The sequence below is a fragment of the Chamaea fasciata genome, unplaced genomic scaffold, assembly GCF_029207755.1.
Source record: "Chamaea fasciata isolate MVZ Bird 193981 ecotype frontalis unplaced genomic scaffold, bChaFas1.0.hap1 SCAF_3, whole genome shotgun sequence".
NCBI classification, from domain to species: Eukaryota; Metazoa; Chordata; class Aves; order Passeriformes; family Sylviidae; genus Chamaea; species Chamaea fasciata.
This window is the reverse complement of record NW_027094088.1, coordinates 113,710,023-113,736,819: the sequence shown is the minus strand read 5'-3', so window position 1 is coordinate 113,736,819 and position 26,797 is coordinate 113,710,023. Positions and strand designations below refer to the sequence as shown.

The 26,797-nt window shown below is 66.4% G+C and overlaps 2 protein-coding genes, 1 long non-coding RNA gene and 3 other non-coding genes across 13 annotated transcripts in view; 2 read left to right on the top strand and 4 right to left on the bottom strand.

Moving 5' to 3' along the window:
* Positions 1-7,442, bottom strand: MPV17 (mitochondrial inner membrane protein MPV17). Of its 6 annotated transcripts, XR_010720155.1 has the most exons (8): positions 7,282-7,408; positions 3,834-3,949; positions 3,411-3,503; positions 3,098-3,193; positions 2,331-2,506; positions 1,691-1,723; positions 1,503-1,555; positions 1,384-1,419 (listed from the first exon to the last, which is right to left on the bottom strand). XR_010720155.1 is itself a non-coding variant. In XM_066180237.1 (7 exons), the coding sequence occupies exons 1-7, from the start codon at positions 7,352-7,354 to the stop codon at positions 1,350-1,352; spliced, it is 534 nt and encodes a 177-aa protein (XP_066036334.1). In that variant the 5' UTR covers positions 7,355-7,442; the 3' UTR covers positions 1,255-1,349. The 6 variants fall into 6 exon arrangements, 5 of the variants coding, with proteins under 5 accessions (XP_066036331.1, XP_066036334.1, XP_066036336.1 ...); XM_066180237.1 differs by lacking the exon at positions 2,331-2,506 and having other exon boundaries at positions 1,255-1,419; positions 7,282-7,442; XM_066180236.1 differs by lacking the exon at positions 1,384-1,419 and having other exon boundaries at positions 1,468-1,555.
* On the bottom strand, positions 7,399-21,357 carry CAD (carbamoyl-phosphate synthetase 2, aspartate transcarbamylase, and dihydroorotase). 3 transcript variants are annotated; one of them, XM_066180200.1, is made up of 45 exons: positions 21,215-21,357; positions 20,873-21,012; positions 19,782-19,911; positions 19,444-19,586; positions 19,202-19,343; positions 18,517-18,688; positions 18,248-18,433; positions 18,057-18,169; positions 17,809-17,954; positions 17,583-17,714; positions 17,215-17,448; positions 16,911-17,132; positions 16,398-16,586; positions 16,083-16,207; positions 15,870-16,003; positions 15,683-15,795; positions 15,333-15,583; positions 15,016-15,262; positions 14,816-14,914; positions 14,499-14,723; positions 14,235-14,417; positions 13,924-14,142; positions 13,671-13,838; positions 13,417-13,599; positions 13,239-13,343; positions 12,916-13,164; positions 12,623-12,704; positions 12,277-12,443; positions 11,998-12,162; positions 11,789-11,920; positions 11,510-11,711; positions 11,242-11,432; positions 11,033-11,173; positions 10,830-10,925; positions 10,621-10,759; positions 10,481-10,528; positions 9,974-10,018; positions 9,723-9,880; positions 9,553-9,627; positions 9,241-9,453; positions 8,940-9,065; positions 8,695-8,850; positions 8,514-8,615; positions 8,333-8,427; positions 7,399-7,531 (listed from the first exon to the last, which is right to left on the bottom strand). In XM_066180200.1, exons 1-45 carry the CDS (start codon positions 21,297-21,299, stop codon positions 7,429-7,431), a joined length of 6,771 nt encoding a protein of 2,256 aa, XP_066036297.1. In that variant the 5' UTR covers positions 21,300-21,357; the 3' UTR covers positions 7,399-7,428. The 3 variants fall into 3 exon arrangements, with proteins under 3 accessions (XP_066036297.1, XP_066036298.1, XP_066036296.1); XM_066180201.1 differs by lacking the exon at positions 10,481-10,528; XM_066180199.1 differs by lacking the exon at positions 21,215-21,357 and having other exon boundaries at positions 15,333-15,795; positions 20,873-21,007.
* Positions 21,358-21,711: 354 nt separating this feature from the next.
* On the bottom strand, positions 21,712-21,875 carry LOC136287939 (U1 spliceosomal RNA). Its single transcript, XR_010720424.1, has one exon. It is a non-coding gene; the product is annotated as a U1 spliceosomal RNA (small nuclear RNA).
* A 1,971-nt stretch (positions 21,876-23,846) lies between these two features.
* On the top strand, positions 23,847-24,010 carry LOC136287938 (U1 spliceosomal RNA). The gene has a single exon (XR_010720423.1). It is a non-coding gene; the product is annotated as a U1 spliceosomal RNA (small nuclear RNA).
* Positions 24,011-25,852: 1,842 nt separating this feature from the next.
* On the bottom strand, positions 25,853-26,016 carry LOC136287937 (U1 spliceosomal RNA). The gene has a single exon (XR_010720422.1). It is a non-coding gene; the product is annotated as a U1 spliceosomal RNA (small nuclear RNA).
* A 181-nt stretch (positions 26,017-26,197) lies between these two features.
* The window catches only part of LOC136287468 (uncharacterized), a 72,799-nt gene continuing 72,199 nt past the window's right edge, over positions 26,198-26,797 (top strand). The window contains exon 1 of the long non-coding RNA XR_010720156.1: positions 26,198-26,572. This is a non-coding gene — a long non-coding RNA (uncharacterized lncRNA). The remainder of the gene's footprint in view (positions 26,573-26,797) is intronic.

Here is a 26,797-nt window from a genome sequence, read left to right as displayed (position 1 = left end):
GGTGCCATCCGTGCATGGAACCATCATCGGGGCTCAGTCCTGTGCTGCTCCACTGAGCACTGCTGGGAGGAAAGAGGGCTGCAGCCCCTCCTGTTCCCTGCCTCTCCCCTCAGCCCTGTGCAGGATTTGCCTCCTCCATGTTTCAGGCTGTATCCATCTGGCTGGAGCAGCCCCAAAGCTGGGTCAGCACAGAACCAGACCGTGGGGAGGGTGAGGGTGGAGGACAGACAGCGGATCCCCTCCGTGAAGGCCACGCCAGCAGAGCGCAGGTGGTGCTGGCAGCAGGGGCATGGCTCTGTCCAGCCGTGTGGGGCTGCAGGAGCGCAGGTGAGGGGGACAGGGCTCAGGGCTCCACAGAGGTGAGATGAACCACTGTGGTCCCACCAACTCCACCTAGAGCCCGTGGTCAGGATGTGCTGGGCAGGGACACTGTGGGAGCTGGATTGTGTCTGCTCACTGCCACTCTAGGGTGAGCACGGACACATCCCCAGGGGTAGCAGCACAGGCAGTGGAAGCTCCATGGGGCTTCTCTCTGGCACGGCAGGCAGGCTTGTCTTGGAAATGGCACAGGTGGATTGGGGCCCTATCCCCAACCCGTTCTGGACCCTCCCTGGATGCACAACCCTGCACCAAGCACGCCCTGACCCTGGGGGGACTCTGCACCCAGCATCAGGGCTCTGGCACCATCGACCTCACTTCAGTGCTCTGCAGCTGTGGAGGCACCATCACAGCCCATGGAACAGAGTCCGGTCCCCTCTCTAGCCAGCGGGGCAGACCACCCCAGCAGCCTGCAGCCCCTCCTGCTCGGTGCCTTGAGATGAGGCGGAGCAGACCTGTTGATCTACAACAGAACAGTTGCTCTGGAACTGCATCTTCAGGGCATCTTCGTGCCAGGCCAACCAGCCCCAGGGCCATGGGACTCAGAAGTGAAGACCACTGTTTATTGATGCTCTGACTGGCCACAGCAGAGCCACAGCAAACCCCGTTTTTGGGGGGGAGCATCCCCAGCCTGCAGTGACGCCGGTTCCGTGCCCGTGGCACAGCCAGCCCAGGGCCAACCCTGCTCCATTTCCGCTCCTGTTTTCCCTCAGGAGGTGCCACGGGGAAGGTCAGAGGGACACCTGGGGCAGGAGCACCCCGTGTGCAGGCTCGGAAAGGGCTGAGCACAGATGGAGAAGTGCATCGTGGGCAGAGCTGCTGCTCAGCACGGCCAGAGCAGATCCAGGCCTGCCTCGGCACCACCTTCTCCCCGGGGCTGTGGCCACAGGGGATGGCGCTCCCCTGAGATAAGAGCAGGATGGCTGCTGCCAGGAGCCTGCGTGTCCCAGGGATGGGACACGGCTCCTGCCTCACATCCGATTCGCCTTCCAGGACAGGTAGCAGTTCCAGACGATGGCAACACACTGGACAACAGCCAGCCTGGCAACAGAGGGGACAGAGGGGACAGGGTCTGCAGCTGCTGGCCCAGGGGACAGGGACGGACGCCAGGGCCACAACACTACCTGTGCTGCAGAGGTACAAAGTAGAAGTTCGCAATTTGCACGGGTGGCCAGATCTGGGCAGAGAAGAGGAGGGGTGGTGAGGAACCCTGCCAGGGTCCCCACCCCTCCCCAGCCTGGCACCCAGGGTGTCCCACAGAGCCCATGGCAGCCCCATGGAGGGACAGGGACAGAGATCTGCCAGCACTCACACAGTAATTGGTCATCAGGGCATCCATGTAGTCCTGCAAGAACAAAGAGGTGTGAGCACTCAGAGGCGCCATGCTCGCCACTGGTCCCCCCAGCTCCACACTGCTGGGCATGGAGCCCCTGCAGCCCTGCCCATGCCTTCCCACAGCCATGAGGGTGGCAGGCAGAGTGACCAGGACCATCCCCACCGGGAGCCCTCTGTGCCACACCCGGGGCACATGGGCAGACAGTTTGTCTCCCCAGCGTGGGCCGTGAGCCCCTTCCCAGCTCAGGGCTCCCCCAGCCCCCTCCTGGGCACCACGAGGCAGAAATGGAGAAGGGCACTGAGCCCTGGGAGTCCCGGGTGCTGCCTCGTCCTGGTGCCATGGCCAGGGCCGTGTCCCATCGCTGTCCCACGGCAGGAGGACACATCCCTCATGCAGCCTGGCCGTGACTCAGCCAGGAGGGCGGGCCCCGGCCGGCGCTGGCCAGCAGCCCAGGACGGGCTGAGCGGGAGCGGGGTGATGGATGCTCTGCTGACGCTTCCTCTGCGTGGGGAGAGGCGGATGCGCCCCAAGCCAGGGGTGAAGGTGCTGCCAGTGCTGCTGCCCAGCCCCCAGCCCACCTCCCCCGGCCAGGCCAGCAGCCGCAGCTCGCACGAACCACCAAGCACAGCAGGATTCCCTGGGGAAGGCAAGGCAAGATCCAGGGCACGAGCTGGTCGGGATGCAGCAGGGGAGGATGGATGGGAGCGCCTGGAGTGCTGTCTGTGCCCACGACCCGTTCATGCACACCCTCAGGGCGCCTCGGAGCACGCCATACCCAGGTCTGCACAGAGCCTGGTGAAAGCAGAGGTGATGTGATCCTGCCCCAGGATCTGCTTCCTGCGCTCCGGGGCAGGATGAGGGGCAGCTCAGAGCCTGGGTGCCCCTGTGCAGAGGAATGAACTCTGGGTGGTGGCACTCGGGCAGAGCTCCAGCCAGGCTGGGGCCGCTCACAGGCAGCGAGGCTGGTGCTGCCACTCCTGGCAGCCACACGACCACCCCAGCACGCCTCCTCCTGTGGCAGGTGGGCACCCATTCCCCAGTGACTCACTCTGGACACGCTGACTCAGTGTTCACACCGGTTTCCAGCAATTACTGTTAATGGGAGTCATCTCGGTGATTGCTCTGGAGGCCCAGCCAGGAGCCAGGCTGGACAGCACACCCACAGGCCCAGGGGGGACCCCAGTACTCGCCCACAGGACATCCATGTCACAGGAACTGGCCCTGGCACCAGTGCCTGGGCTGGCAGCACTGGGCACCCAACACACCCAGGGCTCTGGGACCCAGTGCCTGGGCACGGACACAAACGGGTGCAGCCGTCAGGACCAGCACACGGGGAGGAGCTGCCAGGGCCCCACAGCTGCCCAGGGCAGCAGCAGCACATACCTGCTGGATCTTGGACCAGTTCTCCTGCACCGACAGCCCGTTGGTGGCCCCTGTGACAGCCAAGAAGCAGCCAAGGAAGCACGGAGCGAAACACCCCTGTGAGAGAGGAGCCCCGGCCAGTGCTGAGGAGCCTGCGGTGCTTGGAGCCAGGCTGGCCACGGGCAGCTTCTGTGAAAACGCCCACCCCAGCCCTCCACTGCAGTGAGGCCGGGCCCAGCTCAGGCACTGGGCTCTCAGCGCAGGCTGGGAACCTGCCACAGGGACATGGGTGTCCCCACTGCCCCAGTGCCACCCTCACCCACGTCACACCAACCTGGTCCAGGATCACCTTCTTCACAGCCACAACTTTTGTACTCCCTGGGATGAGCCAATCCAGAATCCTGTACCAGCTGCCCACAACAGGGCCCTGCAGGAGCCAGCAGGTGAGGAGCTGCATCTGTCCTCACTGGCCACAGGGCCCAAGGCTGGGGGGCTCCAGAGGTGGTTACGTGGCCCTGCTCCAGCTCTGGACCACAAAGACAAGCCCGTCCTGTGCTGACATGGAACTGGCCCTGCCCACGGCTGCTGGAGGTGGCACCAGCATGGCCCAACTCACACTGCACCACCGTGGTCCCACTCTGCTGAAGGAGCCCCCCATCCCATCCCATCCCATCCCATCCCATCCCATCCCATCCCATCCCATCCCATCCCATCCCATCCCATTCCATCCCATCCCACCCCACCCCACCCCACTCACCACAAAGCAGAAGCCAATGGCCATCATTTTCAGGGTCCGGGGGCACTGGTGCCCACGCAGCCCCCGCTGCTCCACCAGCTGCTGTGCAATCACATCCCCGGCACCCATCAGGGCCCCTGCAACCAGCACAGCCCACTGAGGCAGGCAAGATCTTCCCTGTGTGCCCTGCCCACAGCTGGGCCCCCTGCCCCAGCACCACTGCTGCTGCCCCATGATGCCTGAGCCTGCTCCAGCCCTGCTGGGTGTGTCCCAGCTGCAGCTCCCCAGGCCTGCACCAAACCCCACAGCACAGGTGTGCCACTCTGCCAAGTGCCTCAGGCCTCTCAGGACACCGCAGCATCTCTGGTCCAGCTGCACCTCCTCCCTATGCCCCAGACACGGGTCACCCAGGGCCCACGGTGCCTGGGGCTCTCAGAGCAGAGCCTGCCCGGCTGCTGCCCGTGATCTCCACTGCAGCCTTCCCCACAGCACCCCCAAAGCTCTCCCTGCACACCAGGCAGGCTCTGCCACCTGTGACCCCCTCCCTGGAGAGCAGCTCTCTGCCTGTGCCCCCACCCCACCAGCCGGGATGGGCAGAACGTGCTCCCCGCTGCCCAGGCTGCTGTCCCAGCCCCCTGCCACAGCTGGCTGCTGGCACAGCTCCTGGCCCTGTTCCTAGACCCGTGTCCCCGGTGGGGCGCTGCCCGGCTGGGTCTCTGGCAGCTCCTGCTCCATCCTACACCCCTGACCCCTTCGACGCAACTCGGCTGGCCCAGTGCTGCCGCCTCTCTCCAGCTGCTCCCCCGGCCCCGGCGGCTCCTGCTCCCTGTCCCCACGCCCCCCGGGACAGCTCCCGGGCAGGTCTCCAGCCCCGCTGCTGCCGCTCCGCTCCGTCCCTGCAAGCCCTGAGGCCACCAAGCCCCAGCGCCCCTGTCCCGACAGCCCCGCCACGGCCAGCCCGTGCCAGCCCTGCCCCGGGGATCTGTCAGTGGCTGCTCATGACCCAGGGCCCATTTCCCTGTCCCCACACCACAGCATACGGCCTCTGAAGCTCCCCGGCAGGGCCAGCGTAGCCCCTGCAGCCCCGCTGCACCCCCAGCAGCACCGCCTGCTGCTTCACGGGCTCCACCTCCCAGCTCAGAGCAGCCGCAGGGTCTGAGGGTCTGTCCCCAGCCCTGAGAGACCCCACAGCCCCCCACGATGGCAGAGCAGCCCCACCAGCTCATGGGCCACAACGGCACTGGGCAGGGGATGGAGGCAGGTGCTGGACTGCAGGGCAGACAGCCAGAGCACCGGCTGCACCCCAGGAGCTGCACCCCAGGAGCTGGGTGCAGGGGCACAGCCCTCACGGAGAACACAGTGGGCACCACTGTTACTCCTCCAGTGCCCAAGGCTCAGGGTACAGTGCCCAGAAGTGATGAGGCTGTGCTGGGAGGGACAGGCCCGTCTGTGCATCCCTTCCCGGGCCTGGGGACGCAGCCAGCCCCAGCCCCCTGCAATGACTTTGGCAGCAGTGCCTGCCCAGGGTGCCACCAGCACAGCCCAGCCACAGCTCCTGTGCGGGGCTGGAACTTTCATCCCAGTCAAACCTGGTGCCCAGGGGGCCCAGCTGACCCCCAGGCTGATGTTCTTGTGAGCAGAGGACTCTGGATGGGGCCCAGACCTAAGTAGGGCACCATCTTCATCACCATGGCAGGAGCAGGGGACTGCTCTCCACAGGGAGAGAGGGACAGGAGGGTCAGGGCTGCAGGCACGTGCTACTGCCCACTGTGTCCAGGCCCTGCTGGCAGCCTGGCCCAGGGCCCAGGAGGCAAAGCCCTGCCTGACCCTGGAGCCCTTGGATGGCAGCTCGGCCAGCAAGTGTGGCTGGACACAGTGGGCACAGCCAGCAGCTCCCTGGCCTGGCCCCAGCTGGCAGCCCTGGGCTCTCTGGGAGCAGCGAGAGCAGGCAGGGCTGGAGGCTGGGATGTACCTGGCACAGGGCACAGCACCCAGGAAGCTGCAGGACCACGGCACAGCCAGCAGCTGAGGGGCTGAGCCTGACCAGGGATGGGGACCACCTGTGCACACCCCGAGGAGAGCAGGAGTGTCGGGGCAGCTCATGACCCCCTGGCTGGAGCAGGGAGAGCGCAGCCCGAGGGCAGGAACTTCTGGGCTGCTGGAACCACATCCAGCACCGGCCCAGCACCCACAGAGAGGCCGTGGCACGGCTCAGCCCCGCACCCCTGCAGGTTGGCGCAGCCCTGGGGCCGTGGCACGGCACAGCCCCGCACCCCTGCAGGCTGGCACAGCCCTGGGGACAGGGGCTGTGTCACAGCAGCGCCAGCTCCCGCCTGGAGCAGCAAGAGGCGGAGCAGGGCCGAGGCCAGGGCGGGCAGGGCCGGCCCCGGGAAGCCCCTCCCGGCCCCACGCTGGCCTCCCGCCAGGCCCAGGGCTCCGCGCTGCCAGCAGCCCCCGGCGCTGCAGGCGCCAGCAATAGACTCCATGACATCCGATAAAAATAACAGCGGGAACAGCTCAGCGGCCTGGCGGGGCCCCAGCGGCCATCGTGCCACCCCCCCCGCGGCTGGCAGGGCCGAGGGCCAGGGCCGGCACAGCGAGGGGAGCCCCCAGCTCGGCAGGGCACCCCAGACCCCGGGGCTGTGCTCCCCCGGCACCCTGGGCGGGGGGAGCAGGAGGGCAGGGGCAGGGCAGGGAGAATCGGGGCGGTGACAGGGAGGCTGCACGCAGGGGGGGCAGCAAGGAGCAGGCAGGGACCCCCCCAGCTCCCAACCGTCAGTGCAGCCCTGAGAACACAGGGCACAAGCAGGACGGGCTCTCCCAGCCCCCAGATGAGCCTCAGGGAGGCTGGGGAGAGGCAGCAGAGTGGGGCAGAGCTGCCTGATGCCCCAGGACTGCAAATCCTTGGAGCAGCAAAACCACGATCAAACACCAGAGCAGGTTTATGGCACTCCAAAGCCCTGCAGGCAGCAGCAGCGAGGGGGGCTCGATCCCCTGTGCAGAGCCCCGGGAGCCTCTCCTCAGGCAGCCCCTCTGCGCCTTCACCGCTGGCTGCCGGCAGACACGCAGGAGCTGGGCCCTTGTGGATTCCCAGCGTTAGAGTTCAGCATCCCAGGGGAGTGGGAGCTCCAGGACAGCCTCCCCCGGGTCTGGGTGCGAGGGCTGCGCTTCCTTACAGTCCCCACCGCTGCTCTGGCTCCAGCAGAGTCCCTGACACAGGTCTCCTGAGCCGGGAGTGACACCGGTGTGACACACGGGGGTCCCTGCCGAGCCCGGGGCACGGCAGCACCTCTTCCCCCTCAGACACAGCCCTGAGGCCCGGGGAGCCCCTCAGCTGTGTCGTGCCGTGCCTCCCGCGGTGGTGACAGGGGGCTGCGCACACGGCGGGGCTGGGGGGGCCGTGTGCGGGGGGAGCCGTGTGCCGGGGGTCTCGGGGCGCGGCCGCCGCCGGGCCCGGCCCGTCCCTTACCGGCTGTGAGCGCCTGCGCCGCCCCGGGCCGCCGCGCCAGCAGCCGCCCGCAGCCCCTCCACAGCGCCGCCATGGCCCCCCGCGTGTCGCGGCGCGGTGACGCGTGTCGCGGCGCGATGCCGTGTCGCGACCGAGAGCGTTTATTGGTCAGTATCGGCCCATGACGGTGGCCAGCAGCGCCATCCGCATGTACATCCCGTTCTCCGCCTGCCGGAAGTACGCGGCGCGCGGGTCCGAGTCCACCTCCACGCTGCGGGATGACGTCATCAGGGGCCCCGCCCCCGACCCCGCCCGGGACCCCCGAATCCTCCCCGGGACCCCCGAATCCTCCCCGGGACCCCCGAACTCACCCGAGACCCCCGACCCCGCCCCGGGACCCCCGAACTCACCCGGGACCCCCGAACCCACCCCGGGACCCTTGAACTCACCCGGGACCCTCGAACCCGCCCGGGACCCCCGACCCCGCCCCGGGACCCCCGAACCCACTCCGGACCCCCGAACCCACCCCGGATCCCCGACTCCTCCCGGGACCCCGCCCCTGGACCTCCGAACCTTCCCGGGACCCCCAAACCTTCCCAGGATCCCGAACCCACCCGGGACCCCTGAACCCACCCGGGACCCCCAGCCCCCACTCGTCCCGGCCCCTCTGGCACCCCCTGGACCCTGAGGATCCCCCCGGAACCACTGACCCACGTGGGAGTCCTGACCCCCGCCGGACCCCACCGTACAATGGGGCCTGTCCCCCAAACCCAGCAGCTGCAGCCTTCGGAGCTCTCCCCAGCCCTGCCCAGCGCAGTCCCTCCTGCCCCAGACCCCCCGGCGCCTTCCCAGACACTCCCAGCACACCGCAGCCTCCACGGCCCTGCCAGCCCCCCGCCCCGCAGTTACACCGCTGCCCCAGCTCCCCCGGAGCCCTCGCACAGCCCCCACACCCTGAGTGCCCCCACTTCTGTGCCGTATATTTCACACCCCCCGTTCTCCCAGACACCTCCCCAGATCCTCCCTCCAAACGCCCCCAGTACCCTGCAGCCGCCCTGCCCCTGTTCCCCACCTGATCTCGTTGACGCGGGGCAGGGGGTGCATCACCACCATCCTCTCCTTGGCCCGGGTCATGATGTGGGGTGTGAGGATGAACTGCCCGAAGCACTGAGGGGACACACAGAGCCCTGAGCTGGGGCAGGGGAGTCCCCAGGCCCTTGGTGGGCAGCGGGACCCGGGTTCTCCTCACTCACAGCCTCGTACTCCTCGGCCCGTTGGAAGCGTTCCTTCTGGATGCGGGTCATGTAGAGCACGTCAGTGTCGGGCAGCGCCTCCTCGATGCTCCCAAACTCCTCCTGGGGCAGCGCCACAAGGTTGGGGGGGGACAGAGGGGCAGAGAGTGTGCGGGGGCCAGCCCCCCGCCCTGCTCCTCACCTGCTGGATGCCCCTGGAGGCCACGAAACTGGTGATGTCGGGGGGCATGCGGAGGCCAGGGGGGGTCACGTAGCGCAGGTTGACGCGGTACTGGGTGAGCAGGCGGGCCAGGGAGTGCACCGTGCGCCCGTGCTTCAGGTCGCCCACCATGGTGATCTGGGGACAGCGGTCAGCCCAGCCTGCCCTCAGGGCCCAGGCAGGACCCCCTGAGCCCCCGGCAGGGGGCAGGACCCCCCCGACCTCACCGTCATGCCGTTGACTGTGCCCAGCTCCTCGCGGATGGTGAAGATGTCCAGCAGTGCCTGCGTGGGGTGTTCCCCCACGCCGTCCCCGGCGTTGATCACTGGCTTGCGGCAGTGCCTGGCGGCCAGCTGGCAGCAGAGCGAGGCAGGGCAGTGAGAACAGGCAGGACACAACTCCCACCAGCCCCACGGGACCCAACCCTGGCCCAGCTGGGGACCCCACGGTGCATGTCACCGTCCCTGCCAATGGGGCAGAGTCCCCAGCGCCTCCAGACATGGAGCAGCTCTGCTGAGCCCCTCTCACCTCGACAGCGCCGGGCTGGGGGTGCCGCAGCACCAGCACGTCGGCGTAGCAGCACATGGTCTGCACGGAGTCAGCCAGCGACTCGCCCTTCTGCACCGAGGAGGTGGCCTCCGAGAAGGACAGCACGGAGCCCCCCAGCCGGCTCATGGCTGCTGCAAAGGAGCTGCTGGTCCGCGTGCTCACCTCGTAGAACATGGTCGCCATCACCTTCCCCTGCGGGGCCGGGCTGTCACCTCGGGGAGCCCCGGCATCCCCGCCCGGTACAGGGCCCCCTCGGGGTGCCCAGGGGACAGGAGGGCACTCTGTGCTCACCTTGAGGATGTCCAGGCTCCTCTCCTTCTGCACCAGCATGCGCAGGGTGTGTGCCACGTTGAACAGGTGGGACAGCTGTGGGGACAGGTGGCGCGGGAGGCACCGGGGCTCAGCAGGGGCACGGGGAGCACCAGGACACCCGCAGCCCCCGCGCCCGCCCGGCCGGGCACCTGCTCCTTGGAGAACTGCCGGACAGAGAGGACGTGCTGCCCAACAAGGGGGTGCAGCAGCGGGGAGGTCTGGAAGTGGGGGGCACGCTGAGGGGACGCCTGGCGAGGGACAGGGCCCAGTGGGTTGTTGAAGGGGCTGTCCTGGACCACCGCCGAATCTGTGACACCGAGAGCAGCCGGTCAGCCCACGGGGGTGCCCTGAGGCGCCCAGACACCAGCCGTGGAGCCCAGATCCCCACTGCTGCACTCACCTGGTTCTGCTGCCTTCCTGCTGCCCTTCTCACGAGTGTCCTCGCCTGGGTGGGAGAGGGGAGCAGCCGTGTCAGGGGTTGTGGGGAGAGGTGGCACCTCAGGCCCCACTCTCCTCCCAGCCTGCTGCCAGCGTGGCACAGCCCTCCTGGCACTTGGCAACACCAGGTGAAATCAAGACGGGGCTGACACCAGGGTGATGGTCAACCAGAGAGAGGCAGTCCAAGCCCCACAATGTGCTGCGACCCTCTCCCTGCACGCCCCGCAATTCCCAGCTGGCCGCCCCCCGGAGCACAGTGGCAGGTGAGGGGTCCCCGAGGTGCCACGCAGGCTGGGGCAGGAGGGGAGTGGGCGGCACGGCCGTGCCCTGTCCTACAGCACCCAGTCCCGGTGCTGGAAGGGGCCCAAGGTGGGCCGAGCAGGCAGCCCGGGGCCTGCAGGGCACCTGGGGGAGGGGCTGCACTCATGGGCTGCAGTCAGTGCCATTAGTGAGTCCCCCCCAACGTTACCGGTGCCTCGGGCGCCCGGGCGGTGCGCGGCTCCCAGCCTCCGGAATGCTGAACGGGACACAAGGGCTGGCATCAGCGGGGCCGCCCCGCCGCGGTCCCAGACCCGGCCCCCGGCAGCAGCGTGCCCGCTGCCCCCCTACCTGGCAGCCCGGGGTCGGAGGTGTGGTGGATGCGGGGCGGGAGGTGGAAGCGTGTGTCGCTCGCAGGGCCGGCCCGCCGCGGGCTGGGGGCTCGTCCACGCAGCACGTCCCCAGCCACGTGCCGGGACTGCTCGGGGGTCTGAAACCAGAGACAGAGCTGGAGCTAGGGCTGAGAGGGACCCCCCTGCCGGGTCTGTACAGCCCAGTACCTTCACACTCTCCTTGGTGGGGGCCCCATGTGGCAGCAGTGCAGCTGCTGAGGGCCACTTCTTCACATCCTGTCCATAGCCAGGGGGCACCAGCACCTGCAGCCATGGCAGAGATGGGATTAGGGAAATGAGGTCAGCACTGGGGGACCCCTCTGTGATGGGGGACACCCTAAATACAGGAATAAAAGGACCTAGGACCTTACCTGCCCATCGATGTAGGCAACCTCCCCACGCAGGACTACCCTCCGCACTGTCCCCTTCACCTGCATGCCCTCAAAGGGCGTCCAGCGGGCCTTGGAGAAGACTGTGCTGCTGGGGATGATCCATTCGTGCTCCAGGTCCACCTGCCAGGACAGCGGGTCAGAGGCAGAAGGGTGGGGGCTGGACCTGGGGCAGGAGGGCAAGGACACACCTCCACGTAGGTGTCCTCCTGCGCCGGCAGCCCGAAGATCTTGCGAGGGTTCTCGTAGAGGCGCTGGACGATGTCCTCCACGCCGAGCCGCCCCTCGGAGACGGCCGTCAGCAACAGCGGCAGCATTGTCTCCAGGCCGGGGTACCCTGGGGGCGGCTCCTGCCCCTCCTTCTCCTCCAGCGTGTGGGGTGCTGCCAGACGGGGCTGGTCACCAGGGGCTGTCCCCACCGCTTTCCCCGCTCCATGGCTACCACCCCTGGGGAGTTACCGTGGTCAGTGGCGAAGCAGTCGATGATGTCCATGTTCTCCCAGAGCGCCTCCACATCCTGGCGAGTGCCCAGCTCTGGCCTCACGGCTGCACGGCCCTTCCCAAGGCGCCCCAGGTCATCCTGGCTCAGGAAGAGGTGGTGCGGGGCCACCTCGCACGTCACCGGGATCCCCCTCTGCTTGGCCGCCTTGATGAGCAGGATCTGGGGCAGCCGCGGTTAGTGGGGAACCCACAGCGTCCCGTGCTCCAGCCCTGCAACCCACGGGTCACCCCGCTCACCTCCTCCCTGCGGGCCACGTGGCAGATGTGGACAGGACGCTGGTACAGCTGGGCCACCATCAGCACGGCGGCCACCGTCTGCCGCTCGGCGTGTGCCACAATGGGCAGGTGCCGCGGCCACTGCTCCAGGTGCTGGGGGGGCACGGGGCAGGTGGGCACCGCTGCCGGGAGCGGGCCTGCCCCGTGCCAGCCCCTGCCCTCCCGCTCACCTCCATCCACAGCGACACGTCGTCCATCCGCAGGCTGGAGAAAGTGTCGTTCAGGTACATCTTGAGCCCGGCGGCCGCCCCAGCCAGGGGGCCCAGAGTGCCAGCGTTGTCCAGGGAAGCCCCCAGGAAGAGGGCAAAATCGCAGCGGGCCCCCGCCTCGGCCAGCTGCAGGACAACAGGCAGTGGGTGCTGTGGTGGGACCAGTCCTGCCACCAGCAAGGAGCCCACCACGGCTGGCAGAGGAGGGGATGTGAGCATCGGGCTGCAGCAGCTCCTCACCTTCTGTGCCAAGGCAAAAGAGGTGGCGTCAGTGACAGCAGGGCTGGTGTTGGGCATGGCACACACCATAGTGACACCCCCGGCCAGGGCAGCTGCCGTGCCCGATGCAAAGTCCTCCTTGTGGGTGCCACCCGGCTCACGGAGGTGCACGTGGACATCGATCAGGCCTGGGGAGTGTCAGCGTCAGCACTGGCAGCGGCTGGCCACAGCGGGTGTGAGGGATGAGGGCCATCCCACCAGTGCAGCATGGAAACTCCTCTCCCCACAGTGCCTGCAGATGTGCCCAGCCCCGCTCCCATCACTGTCCCGGGTCCCTGCTGCCCCCCTGGCCCCGCTGAGCACCCACCTGGCAGACGGATGAGTTTCTGGGATGTCATGCAGTCCACGTGCATCTTCAGCGGTGGGGCTGCCCCAATCTGGCCCAGTGCCTGCAGAAACAGCAGCCGTGAGGCACACCCTAGGTCAGGAGCAGGGCCAGGGCGATGACGCCTCTCCGAGCTGCACCCCAAAAACAGGCCCTGCACAGTGACACCCACACACAGTGCCTGCCCCACGTGCCCCACAACAGAGGCTAGGAGTTCTACAACCCAACTCTGCTCCCTGTCCTCGCACCCCCGGTGCCCATGTGCCCCAGCCCACCTCTACAAAGAGCTTTGTGCACTTGATGTCGATGATGAGGGGCACGGAGTAGTCGATGGCCAGGCGCCGGGTGCGGTACCCCTTGGTGACGAAGGAGGAGAGCCGGCGGCCGCCCGAGTTGCGCATGGAGAGGTTAATGACCATCTCAAAGTGGTTCTCGGCCAGGTAGTCCAGGATGCTGCGCTGGGTCTCCCGGGCACCGGCCTCACTGCTGTCTGCCTCCTCAAAGTGCCAGTCCACAGCTTTCACCTGCAGGCAGTGACCCTGTCAGGGCCCTGCAACGCCCCGGGAGCGGCCCTGGCCCTGCAGGCCCCAGCCCTGACCTTGATGCCGTGCTCGGTGTAGAAGTCGGCGGTGCCAAGGCTGGCGTACAGGTTGTAGCCGAGGGTCTCCAGCGTCCGCACCGTGGGCAGCAGCTCACTCTTGTTCTGAAACGAGCCAGGGGGCCGGTCAGAGAGCAGAGAGGGAACCCCAGCCCCGCAGCACTTTTACCCCGCGTACCTTGTAGCTGCCGATGGTCAGCAGAATGTTCTTCTTGGGGATCTTGAAGCCAGTGCTGAGCATGGCCTTCAGGTACGCCTCGCAGCGGTTCTCCCCAAAGCAGGCAACCTCGCCCGTGCTGGTCATCTCCACACCCAGCACCACGTCAGCGCCCGCCAGGCGTGAGAAGGAGAACTGGGGCACCTGGGGGCAAGGGGACACTCAGGGGCTGCCTGGCCCTGCACCCCAGCCTGGCCCCATGGGCCCCCACTCACCTTGACACCAACGATGCCTGTGCCCGTCATCAGCCCCACAGGCTCCACCTCCTCACCCATGATCACCTGGCTGGCCAGAGCCACCAAGTCCACACCCAGGGTCTTGGAGACGAAGGGGAAGGAGCGGGAGACACGAACATTGCACTCTATCACCTTCAGCTGGTCATCCTAAGGAGAGAGGGGACAGAATGAGGCAGGGCTGGGGACGTGGGGCGCTCTCCCCTGGCACTGCACAGTCCCCAGCCCCAGGTACCTTGGCGATGAGCTGCAGGTTGAAGGGCCCCGTGACCTGCAGCTCCTGCCCGATGGCGTGGACAATGGCCTTGATGCGCTCCAGTGTCTTGGGGGTGATGTCCTGCGGGGGGGTCACCAGTGTGGCATCCCCTGAGTGCACCCCAGCGTTCTCCACGTGCTCCGAGATGGCGATGGCCACCACCACACCGTCACAGGCCACCGCATCCACGTCAATCTCCTGTGAGCGGGAACACGGTCACAGCCTGGCCCTGGGGCAGGGGCTGGGGCTTTCAGGGGGCATCCCGGGCTGGAGCAGCCTCTTGGATGGACCTTGGCCTCCTGGATGAACTTGGAAATGACGACAGGCTGCTCCTTGGACACAGCCACGGCGTTGCTCAGGAACTTCTCCAGGTCGCTGTCCGAGTAGGCCACGTTCATGGCAGCGCCGCTCAGCACGTAGGAAGGGCGCACCACGCAGGGGTAGCCCACCTTGCAGCAGAAGTGCTTGGCTGACTGCGGGAGAGATGGAACCTCAGCACAGACACACACGGGGAGCCACCCCGAGGCGGCCCTCTCCTGTCCGCTGGGCCCCACCTCCATGTTGGAGAGCTCCTTCCAGAGGGGCTGGCTGATGCCGATGGAGTCCAGCAGGCGGGAGAACTTGAAGCGGTTCTCGGCCGAGTCTATGGCCTCCGGGGAGGTGCCCAGGATGCGGCACTGCTGCCGGTGCAGGGCCATGGCGATGTTGTTGGGCAGCTGCCCGCCCATGGACAGGATCACACCCTCGGGGTTCTCCAGCTCATAGATGTCCATCACCACCTGCAGCACAGAGCGGGGCAGGAGGATGGCTGGGACAGAGCCACGGCAGCACTCACCCAGCCCCGCAGCTGTCAGGGCCTCAGCCCCCTCACCTCAAAGGAGATCTCATCGAAGTAGAGGCGATCGCACATGTCATAATCAGTGCTCACTGTCTCAGGGTTGTAGTTCACCATGATTGTCTTGAAGCCCATCTATTGGAGGGTGGGGACAGGGTGAGCCCAGAGCCCCCGGCCCTGTCCTCTGACCAGGGACACCCACCCCTCACTGCACAGGGTGCTGGGGCCCGTCTGACCTTGCGGAGCTCCTGGATGCAGCCAACAGCACACCAGTCAAACTCCACGCTGCTGCCGATGCGGTAGACGCCGGAGCCAATGACCATGACGTGGGGCTCACGGAAGGCCAGGTCGTGCTCAGAACCATTGTAGGTCAGGTACAGGTAGTTGGTTTGGGCCGGCCACTCCGCCGCCACAGTGTCGATCTGCTTCACCACCGGCAGGATCTTCAGGTCGCGCCGCATCTTCCGCACGGCCAGCTCGGTGCTGCACAGAGCCGGGTGAGCGCCGGGACCGAGGCAGGGAGCAGGACAGGGCCGTCCCCTCCCCGTCTCACCTGAGCACGGCCAGGGCCACCTGCTTGTCGGAGAAGCCGAGCTGCTTGGCGCGCTGGAGCACGGCGGGTGGCATGGTGCCCTGCTCACCGCGGTACGACTCCAGCAGCACCGCGTGGTCCGTGATGTTCTTCATCTTGTGCAGGAACCAGCGGTCAATCTTGGTCAGCTCGTAGAGCCGCTCGATGGAGTATCCGGCCCGCAGCGCCGCCGCCAGCACGAAGATTCGCTTGTCCGTCGGCGTCTCCAGCTCCTGCCGGGCCAGGGGTTGAGTGTGGCCGAGGGAGGCAGGAGCCACCTCTCCCCCCCAGAATGGCACAGCCAGCACAGACACCCAAACCCCAGCGCTCACCATGTCTGAAGCCGGCTTCACTGTGTGATCAAAGCCCACGCAGTTCTCATCCACCATCCTCAGAGCCTTCTGGAACGCCTCCTCAAAGTTCCTCCCGATGGCCATGACCTCCCCTGCACAAGGTGGGGTGAGCAGGTGGATCCCGTGCCCACCCAAGCCCCAGCAGTGCTGCCCCCCCTGCGCTCACCCACGCTCTTCATGGAGCTGCCAATCTTGGTGCTGACACGCAGGAACTTGCTGAGGTCCCAGCGCGGGATCTTCACCACACAGTAGTCCAGGCTGGGCTCAAAGCTGGCTGTGGTGGAGTTGGTGACAGAGTTCCTGAGAAGGTGACAGGGGTCAGCAGCTGGGGCTGTCCCACCAGGGCAGCACCTTGTCCCACACTGCGGTGGTATCTCACCTGAGGAGGGGCAGGGGGATGCCCAGGGCAAGTTTGGCAGCCACGTAGGCCAGCGGGTAACCAGTGGCCTTGCTGGCCAGGGCCGAGCTGCGGGAGAGCCGGGCGTTCATCTCGATGATGTAGTACTGTGGGCAGCAGGTGGGCAGGGTCAGTGGGTGACGTGGGACAGTGCCAGACGGTGACACGGCCAGACCCACTGTGTCCCAGAGGTGCTGCAGCCTCGTGGGACAGCACGGGGCACGACCCAGATCCCCCAGGGTGAGGCTGGCTGGGGATCAGGAGCAGGAGCCAGAACCCGCAGGGAGCTGCAGGTACCTGCTCAGACTCGGGGTTGAGGGCAAACTGGATGTTGCACTCGCCCACGATGCCCAGGTGCTGCACCACCTTGATGGCCGTGCGCCTCAGCATGAAGTACTCGGTGTCGTTGAGGGTCTGACTGGGCGCCACCACAATGGACTCGCCCGTGTGGATCCCCAGCGGGTCCAGGTTCTCCATGTTGCACACCTGGCAGAGCAAGGGGGTCACTGTAGGCTTGGGGTTCCCCCACTGCTCCACGTTGTTTGTGGTGGGTTCTTCCCAGTTTCTCCCACTACACATCACCCTGCCCAGTCAGGACTGGAACACGTGGGGTGTTCCACTGGCTGGCACACCCCAGCATAGGGGTGCAGGACGCTGGTCCACAGGGTGCAGCTCCCAGTGGCACACAGCAGCTGTGCCAGCACCATCAGAGCCACTGCGGAGCCCTCCCTGGGGACAAGGTGCAGTGCAAGGCCCCTGCCCCACACCCCTCCCTCTGCAGCAGCCCGGAGGCGTCCCTCCATCCCGTACCGTGATGCAGTTGTTGTAGGCATCTCGCACCACCTCGTACTCAATCTCCTTCCAGCCTTTCAGGGACTTGTCCACCAGCACCTGGGAGGTGTGGGTGAAGGCCTGGCTCACCAGAGCCACCAGCTCGTCCCGGTTGTTGGCAAAGCCAGAGCCCAGGCCCCCGAGGGCGTAGGCAGAGCGCACCAGCACCGGGTACCCCAACCGCTCAGCGGCAGCCTGCGCCTGCAGGGAGCAACGGGGTCACGGTGGGAACAGGAAGGACAGGACCCTGCCCCGCCCCACAGCCCCCCAGACCACCCCAGACCTGCTCCAGGGAGGCAGCAGCCTCGCTGGGCGCCACGTGCTCCCCAATCTCCTCCATCTTCTCCACGAAGACCTTGCGATCCTCTGTCATCTCAATGGAGGCAACGGGGGTGCCCAGCACCCGCACGTGGTAACGCTCCAGGACGCCCGCCTTGGTCAGCTCCACGCCACAGTTGAGGGCCGTCTGCCCCCCAAAGGTCAGCAGCACCCCGTCAGGCCGCTCGTTGCGGATCACCTGGGGGGCATGGTGGGACAGAAACCACGGTGGGGCCTGTGTTTTCCAGATCCCAGCTCCACACTCATCCCCCAAGTCTGGCATCCCTGCATTGCTGAACCACCCCCTCCCAGCCAGCATCCCGGGGTGCTCACCTGGGTGACGTACTCGGGGGTGATGGGCAGGAAGTACACCTTGTCTGCCAGCCCCTTGGAGGTCTGGACTGTGGCGATGTTGGGGTTGATCAGCACCGTCTGGATGTTCTCCTCCTTCAGTGCTTTGATGGCCTCATGGGGAGCAGAGGGGTCACAGCTGGCGGCCCTGGGCCCCTGCCATCCCTGTGGCCCCTGCCGCCCCCCATGCCCTGGGGTGGGCACTCACCTGTGACCCCGAGTAATCGAACTCGCCTGCCTGCCCGATGGAAAGGCCACCGGAGCCCAGGATCAGCACCTTGCGGGGCCGGGCTGCGTCCGAGTCCCCCGCCGGTGCCTTGGTGTAGGTCAGCCACTCCTGCAGGCGCTCCCGCACTGGGGGGGAAGTGGCACGCTGGGGACAGGGCACCCCCATGCACAGCCCTGTCCTGCAGCCCTTGGCTCATGGTCCCGGCTGTCCCTCACACTCACGCCCACCTGTCCGGGCGCTGCCGTGCCCGTCCCGCAGGTCCCGCGCCGCCTCCACGAAGACATCAAAGAGACCCTCCAGGTCTGTGGGGCCGGCGCAGTGCTCGGGGTGAAACTGGACACTGGGAGGGAGTCAGGCAGGGCACATCCCTGTGACCACCCCACGGCCACAGCCCCCCAGCCCCAGGCCCCCAGCAGACCTGAAGAAGGGCTTGTCCTGGTGGACGAGGCCCTCGTTGGAGCCGTCGTTGGCGTTGGTGAAGAGTGGCAGCCAGCCGGGCGGGAGGCCGCCCGCCTCCACCGCGAAGCCGTGGTTCTGCGCTGTAATGAAGCAGCGCCGCGTGTCCTCGTGCAGGCACGGCTGGTTGTGCCCACGGTTCCCGTACCTGCGGGGTGGGATGGGGGTCAGGCAGCCCCGGCATAGCAGCAGCCAGGACCCCTCCTGTGGTGACTCCGGAGCCCCACTCACTTCATCTTGTAGGTATGGGCACCGAGGGCCAGGGCGAGCAGCTGGTGTCCCAGGCAGATCCCAAAAATAGGTTTGGGCTGGGGGGCATCCAGCACCCGGCGCAGGCTGGACACTGTCTCCTGGCAGAGCTGTGGGTCCCCAGGGCCATTGCTGATGAACAGCCCGTCAAAGTCTGTGTCAAGAGAGCAACAGGGTCAGAGTGGGGCCCCCAGCCCCTCAGCATTATAGTAGGGTCCCCAAGATCCCCACAGGCTCACAGCAGGCACTCCTGGCTACCAGCAGAGAAGCACCCTGAGCCTGCAGCTCCCCCGACACCCCAACAGAGTTGCAACCAAGGTGGTCCGACCCCACAACACCCATTCAAGTGGCAGCAAGGCCCCGCCAGTCCCCCATGGTGCCCCCCGCCCCGAGCCACACCAATACCACAGCCCAGAGTCCCCCATGCCGATCACAGCAAGGCACCCCGAGCCCATGGCCCTGCTCCTGTGATGCCACACTGAGGGCCCCGAGCCCCCAAGCCCCCAGGAACGATGACAGCAAGACTGCCCACCTCACGGCATTGAGCAGGACACAGGTGCCTGCTGTCCCCAGCACCAACCACACAGATGGTCCCTTTGCCAGCCCCCATTCCTCCCACCCTCCCCTTGGTGGGGGCCCAGATTGTCCCCGGGCACTGCCATCTCACCTGCCGGGTCCAGCGGATGGTCCCAGGGCACCACAGTGACAGTGGCCCCCCGCTTGCACAGGCACCGTATTTGGTTGTTCTTGAGGCCACAGTCGAGGGCCGTGACTCTCAGCGACCCGCCCGGGTTGAACACTCGTGGTGCCTGAGGGGAGGGGAGTGGCTCGCCCGGGCTCCTGCCGGCAGCGAGGGGCCCCACAGCCCCCTGCGCTGCCCCCCGGCCCCGCTCAGACTCCCCTCCACACCTGCAGCGACACCTCCTGCACCAGGTGCTTCTTGTTGGGGTCCTCAAAGGAGAGGCTGCCCTCGGGGGTCCCATCCGGCACCAGCTTCCCCAGCAGCGTCCCCTTCTCACGGATCTTCTTCGTCAGTGCCCGGGTGTCCACCCCTGCAAACGGGCTGTGAGGCACAACCCCACCCCAGCCCAGCAGGACCCTGTGCCCCGGCAGCACCGTCACCCCCAAATGCCAACAGAGGGTCAAGCCCCAGGTGGAAAAATTTCAACAGAGAAAGGTCTGGGTCCAGAACTTGCAGACCCACAGCCCCCACCCCCTACCCTACTCTGCTGTCTCCCCAGTCCCACCTTGTAGGCCAGGGATGTTCTGCTCCTTCAGCCACTGGTCCAGGGACTGGGCTGCGCTCCAGTGGCTGGGGGTCTCTGAGCACTCTCCCACCACCAGAGCGGCCACATGGATCTTGCTGGACTCAAACCACTGCGGGGACAGAGAGAGGGTGAGCAGGGCAAGGCAGAGGGTCACCAGCCCAGGAGAAACCCCATGAAACACGGACCCCATTCCCACAGCACAGGACCAGCCCTCCCAGTGCTGGGCTGTCACTTGTCCCCACCTTGTCCCACACCTATGACAACGAGGCTGAGCCTTAGTCCAGCAAAGTCCCTGGATCAGGGAGCCCCAGGATGGGGTGTCCAGACCCCCACAGCACTGCTGGACTGCAGCCCACTGCCCACATGGCCCATGCCACGGGACCCCTCAGCTTGGCACAGCTGCAGCACAAAGCAGGCCGATGGGAAAGCACCACTCCCACCGGCCACAGCCACACTGAGGGTCCAGACATGCTGGTGTGTCCTGTCCCATGGGATCAGGGCTCTGGCTCCCAGAAGCACAGGCCACAGCACAGACCCACACACCACAGGCCCGGAGAGGGCCGCTAACAGCGAGACCCCTCAGGGTCGGCGTGGGGAGGCCGGCACAGCAAGGCCACAGCAGGGCTGGACTCTGCCCCGGGATGGGCAGCGTGGAGGCCAAGGGGCTGGGAGGGGGCTGGGGCCTCAAGCAGCCCCTCTGCTCAGCCCCAGCCCTGCCTTGTCACAGGGGTTTGAGACTCCAAACCTTGCAACGGAGAGCCCTGGTGAGGAAACACACTGCCCCACACCGCGTGTGCTGCGAGGGCACCCCAACCCCAGCGCACCGGGGTGCCCCCTGCCCAGCCCCAGTCCTGGCCAGGTCAGAGCCCGCTGGCCCCACCGCGGCTCTGGGCCCTGCAGTATCGGAGTCAAACCTCTTCCCGCCACCACGTGCCACTCACGGTGCCCTGGCACCCTGCCCCGTCCCGCCCTGGCACCTCGTGCCATCCATGCCACCTTGCGGTGCCCGGTTGTGCCACACGCCGCGGCGACACCCGGGCAGGACACGCGGCTCCCCGGGCCTGGCTCACCCTGCTGAGGCCGAAGGCGTCGGGCTCGTCCCGGGGCACACCGTAGTTACCGACCAGTGGGTAGGTCAGCACCAGGATCTGCGCCTTGTAGGAGGGGTCGGTGAGGGCCTCGGGGTACCCCACCATGCCGGTCTGGAACACTGCAGGGGACGGGATGGGGGTGATGGATGGGGGGGCACAGCCGGGCCGACCCCGACCCCGCGCCCCTGACAGGCCCCACGGAGGGGCCCCGGGATGAGGAAGTCCCCGGACCGGGCCGGGCTCCCCGTTCCCTCTCCTTCTCGCGCCGCCGCCTGTCTCGGGCCGCCCCACGGCATCCCGGCCCGGCCCGGCCGCACTCACCGACTTCCCCCGCGGCGGCGGCCCCGACGGCCCCGAAGGGGCGGCCGGGCAGCACCGACCCGTCCTGCAGCACCAGCCGGGCCATGGCGTCGCCACGTGCGCTCCGGCGACTCCGCGGCGGGGACCGAGCGGGGAGCGCGCCGCGGGGCTGCGGCGGCGGCGGGAGGATCCGGGGCGGGGCCGCGCCGGGACCGCCCCCGGGGCGGGGCAGCGGCACCAGGTGCGCCGGACACGGGGGATTCACTGGGCGATAACGGGCGGGGGAAAAGCACCGAGCCGGGGACTGAGCGCCGGTTCGCGGGGCACGGCCGGGGATGCTGGCGGAGGCGAGCACCAGAGCCCGGGCAGACTCGGGCCGGCCGCCAGCGTGTGCAGGGAGAGGGGAGAGTTAAAAAGGGATAAGTGAGCCATAACTGGAACAGCCAAGCTATGAGATACTTAGCTTCAAGAATCATAGCCGTACTCAACGTATTTCTCTATCGTTACTACTAAGATATCAGGGGAGAGCGCGAACGCAGTCCCCCACTACCACAAATTATGCAGTCGAGTTTCCCGCATTTGGGGAAATCGCAGGGGTCAGCACACCCGGAGTGCAAGGGATGAGCCTCGCCCTGGGAAAACCACCTGCCTGATCATGGTGTCTCCCCTGCCAGGTAAGTATGCCCGACCCGCCCCCACGGCCCCCGGCCCCGCCCGCCGCACGCCTCCACAACACACGGCCAGCCCCAGCCCGGCCCCGCACCCGCCCGGCCCCGCGCTGCGGCCCGGCCCGCACGGCCCGGCCCGCGCAGCGCCCGCGGACACGCCGGGACAGCGGCGTTCTTTCCGCGGGCTGTGTCCCGGCATGCCGCGCGGGGCCGCCTCGTTTGCATGGACACGCCCCTCATCTGCACGGCACCGCTATTGCCGCCTCTGCCGCGCGTTCCGACTGCCCCGCCCCTCGCTGACCGGAACCGGCCGCTCGTCCCGCTCCCGCTCCCGGTCCGGGTGCCGCCGTGCTGCCCGGGACTCGGTGTCAGAGCACAGCGGCGCCGGGCTGGAGCCGCAGCAGCGGCGGAGCGTGGCCACCACGGGCCGACAGCGGGAGAGGTCCCGCGGGGCAGCACGGGGGCGGGGGCCGGCGCGGTCGGGTGTGTCTCAGGGACAGAGCTCCGCTGCTGGCCGATCCTGCTAAGGAAAAGGGTCCCGGGGATCCTAGAGACCGGCGGGGCTGCAGGGGCTGCAGAGCCCCTCTGGGTGGTTCAGGCTTGAACTGGACTCCAGCACAGGCTGACAGGATGGCACGAGCAGGGTCTATGCACAGAGCCCTTCGCAGCCCAGCACCCCCGGAACCGTGCGGCTCTGGGCACTGCCAGCAGCACGCTGAGGGCAGGCGGCCGTGGAGGGGATGCCCAGGAGCACATGGAAATGCCCGTGCACCTTCCAAGGTTAAACACCGGTGCTCATTTCACCCCAGAGCCAGCACCTCCCAGGACCCCACAGGGCCCTGCACACCCAAAGCCAACAGGACGCCCCAGTTCCTCTCCTGTCACTGCTGGCTGGGCTCTCACGGGTATGCCAGCTGCTCCTGGCCTGGGGGGTCCCCGTGCAGGACAGTGGCACGAGCTGTCCACCTGCAGAACAAAGGCGGAGAATAGAAATGCCCGCTCACAAAATCCAACACCAACTTCTCGCACTGCTTGGAAGACCTGGGGCAAAGCTTTTAGATGGGCGGCGATGGGTTCTGAGCACGGAGGATGAGTGAGGAAGCTGCTGCGGCGGCATCAAGGTCCCGTTGGGTTTGTCACTGTTGGTGTTTGTGCCTATGAGGGTTCAGTCGATCCAGTCTGGAAGCAAACTGGAACACGAGAGCCTGGAAATGAGGCTTGGACGGGTCAGTCAGGGGTCAGAGGAACACTCCTAATTGCATGAAGGGGTGGGGAGAAGAGGAGAGGAGGTGGAAGGGCTTTGACTGGAGACTGTCGGTCGTTGCACCGCCCATGCCCAAGCAGGCAAGCAGGGGCAACGGGACACCCGGGATGCAGTGATGGGGGACCCTGAGCCGCCGGGCACCCGGGGCCCCCGGGGGTGCCGCAGCTCCCGCGGGCCGAGCAGGGCGATGCCCCGCCTCAGCAGTGACGAGACAGCGGCCAGGAACACACCACCGGCCTTGGCAGCCCCACAGCTTAGCGGCAGGAGATGGACACACCCGGGGCGTCAGTGCCGGACAAAGCAGGGACGAGCCCCGGGAAAGACAGACAGCGCTGGAGTCACCCGCGGTGACCGTCGAGCGGGTCCGGCGGGCACAGAGACCGCGCAGTCCCGGCACGGGCGGGAAGGAGGAGCCGGGGCGGCGGGAGGATGAGCACGCAGCTCCGACCACCGGCGGCAGAAGCGCCCGGGGCTGGCAACGGCTGCGCCAGGGCTGAGTGGGGCGTGTCCATGCAAACGAGGCGGCCCCGCGCGGCATGCCGGGACACAGCCCGCGGAAAGAACGCCGCTGTCCCGGCGTGTCCGCGGGCGCTGCGCGGGCCGGGCCGTGCGGGCCGGGCCGCAGCGCGGGGCCGGGCGGGTGCGGGGCCGGGCTGGGGCTGGCCGTGTGTTGTGGAGGCGTGCGGCGGGCGGGGCCGGGGGCCGTGGGGGCGGGTTGGGCATACTTACCTGGCAGGGGAGACACCATGATCAGGCAGGTGGTTTTCCCAGGGCGAGGCTCATCCCTTGCACTCCGGGTGTGCTGACCCCTGCGATTTCCCCAAATGCGGGAAACTCGACTGCATAATTTGTGGTAGTGGGGGACTGCGTTCGCGCTCTCCCCTGGTTTCATGGTCAAAGACAGAATCGAGTGTTTGCTACGTTTAGTATTACTTGTTTCCTACGGGTGACGGCAATGTGTCCGGACGCGAAGTTACAAGCACCGTGCCGTGGTTGCTGCAGTGATCTGAGCCTCCGCCCCTGTCCGTGCGCGTCGCTCTCCTGCCCGTGCAGAAGCGGCGGAGCAGCGCAGCCCCGCGGGAGCAGTCGGCTTTCGCCTCTCCGGGTTCCCGGCGGGACTCGGGGCGTTTGTGTCGGCGGCAGGCTCCGCGCACCGACCCCGACGGTGGGACGGACGCGGGGAGAGATTTCGGCCAGCTCGGGTTTGGGCAACGTGGTACAGAGAAAAACAAATGGAACTCAGCAGCACCTTTGGATGCTTGTTGAGCAGGTGTTCTTTATTACGGCCCGCCGTGATGGGTAACTCCTGCCTTTCATGCAGACCATGGGTAATCAGAGGAAAGATGTGTACTGATGTCTTTACAAATAATTTGATGGCTGAAGGGATGGGTGTTAACGGCTTTGAAATGGCTTTTAATGTCTCGACTGACTTTGGGCAGCAGGTTTGTTGCGGAGCCCAAGGCAGTTTGACTCCTGAAACAGACAAGGGGCTGCACAAGGCTAAACTTCCGAACTTCAGGGTAAAATAATGGGTTCAAGGGGGGAATATGTGGTAGGTGTGTCGGGAAGGCTGAACCTTCCTAGTACCTCAGCCAAAGGGGAAAGGAAGAGGGCATCTTGCGGCCGGGAGTAAGGAACAAAGGAGGCTGCGCCCTCCAAAACCCCGAGAGAGAAAACCCCGCGGGCGCGTGTCCCGCTGGACTCTCTGCCCTCATTCGAAGAAAGTTGAAGAGCTCCTCTGTCTCCTTTTTGGATGTAAACCTCTGGCGTTCGTGGATTTTCCTGACAGGTACAAAGTTATTCCCCTTATCTAGCGTTACAGCATGTTTATTACTTTAATTACTAAGACATCATTTGCATTTTCTTAAAACTGCTTTTCATTACTTCGCCTACCCATTTTGAGTTACTTCATAGTCTCTGCTGTTTCCTTGTATCATAAACAGTTCATGACACGCTTTTCTAGTGGTCGTTCCGAAGCTGTCGTGCCTTGGCTTCCAGTAAACGTTTTCTTGGCAGCTCTTTTCTCGTTAGTTCCACCACTTGTTCTTCAGACCGAATTTTTTGTATATTTGCACCTAAAAGCGTCCTTTGTTGTGCTATCTCATTTGTTATAATTAAGCATAACACAGTTTTTTTTCTATTCAGCGAGCAAGGGGATGAATTTCCTTTTATATCAGCTCTCATGGTTCACAAGGACACGTCAAATTCCCGCCGCTGGATGTCCGGCGGCACTCACGGACTTGGTGTGACCCAGACAGTGACCAGCGAGCGGGACCGGCATCTCTGTGCCTCTTACCTCGCGCAGACCCGCTCGGAATTGTTCTCCGCCAGGTGTTTTGGAACGGCTCTCGGCCAGGTGTTCCCCTGGGCCCGCAGATCCGGGTGGGACAGGGCAGAATCACCCTGGCTGCAGACACGGCGATCCAGAGCCGCCTTTGGGAAGCGCTCTCCAATTCCCGACACCGGCAGCGCCTGTTGGCGGAGGGCACACCGGGATGCCTCGGGACCCCGGCTGTCGCTGAGCTTCCTACCGGGACCGGGACGGGGATCCCCTGACTGCCGAGCCTCCACTTACAGGCTTTAGCGCCGACTTGCGCGCTATCCCCGAAAAACACCCGGAGTCCGTCCTCGACCGACCAAGTTTGACACAGTATCATGATTTGGAAGTGTTGTTACAGCCGGTCTAATGAAAGTTGTTACTAAGTTCTAATTTTGTCACCAATGTATCAGGGGAGAGCGCGAACGCAGTCCCCCACTACCACAAATTATGCAGTCGAGTTTCCCGCATTTGGGGAAATCGCAGGGGTCAGCACACCCGGAGTGCAAGGGATGAGCCTCGCCCTGGGAAAACCACCTGCCTGATCATGGTGTCTCCCCTGCCAGGTAAGTATGCCCGACCCGCCCCCACGGCCCCCGGCCCCGCCCGCCGCACGCCTCCACAACACACGGCCAGCCCCAGCCCGGCCCCGCACCCGCCCGGCCCCGCGCTGCGGCCCGGCCCGCACGGCCCGGCCCGCGCAGCGCCCGCGGACACGCCGGGACAGCGGCGTTCTTTCCGCGGGCGGTGTCCCGGCATGCCGCGCGGGGCCGCCTCGTTTGCATGGACACGCCCCGCTCTCCCCTCCCCTGCCTCCCGCCCCGCCCGGCCCGGCCCCGCCGCAGCCCCGTGTGCCCGGCAGCCGCTGCCCCCGGCCCGCAGCCGCGGCTCTTCCCTCCGTTCGGGCCGGGCTCTGTTCCGAGGGAGCGGCCGATGGGTCGGCGCTCACCGTCTCCCGCTGCCGCAATTCCCTTTTCCCCCGGCACTGCCCGGTCCTGCCCGTGACCCTCCCGGGGCCTCTCGCCCGCGCGGTCCGTTCCTCCTGGGCTGCTCTTTTCCCTAAGGAAAACGATGAGCCGAGTGCACGGCCTGCACAGAGGAGTCGGTCACTCACAAGGGTCTGTGTGCAGGTACGGGTGAACAACTAAAACAAATTGCAGAGTTTCATTCAACTCTCCAGAAATCATTTCCCCCCTTTGAGCTGGATTTTCCCATTCGAAGGCAAGGACAAGGTGACGCTGTTCACCCCCAGGGACACGAGACAAGATGTCTCTCACATCCAGCACCCCAGAGCACGTGTTGGTCTCTGGGACCGAGGCGGGAAGGTGTCAGGATTTGGGACAACCCGATGAACA

Excerpts from the sequence above, each read along its gene's own strand:
- CAD (XM_066180200.1), bottom strand. The coding sequence starts at position 21,299 with ATGGCCCGGCTGGTGCTGCAGGACGGGTCGGTGCTGCCCGGCCGCCCC. Across the intron at positions 16,208-16,397 it reads TCAACCCCGAGTCTGAGCAG|TACTACATCATCGAGATGAA; the intron begins GTACCTGCAGCT and ends TGCTGCCCACAG. Across the intron at positions 11,433-11,509 it reads CTGCTTCGCCACTGACCACG|CACCCCACACGCTGGAGGAG; the intron begins GTAACTCCCCAG and ends CCCGTCTGGCAG.
- MPV17 (XM_066180234.1), bottom strand. The coding sequence starts at position 7,354 with ATGGCGGCGCTGTGGAGGGGCTGCGGGCGGCTGCTGGCGCGGCGGCCC. Across the intron at positions 3,950-7,281 it reads GGCGCAGGCGCTCACAGCCG|GGGCCCTGATGGGTGCCGGG; the intron begins GTAAGGGACGGG and ends TGCTGGTTGCAG. Across the intron at positions 3,194-3,833 it reads CCATTGGCTTCTGCTTTGTG|GGGTGTTTCGCTCCGTGCTT; the intron begins GTGAGTGGGGTG and ends CCTCTCTCACAG.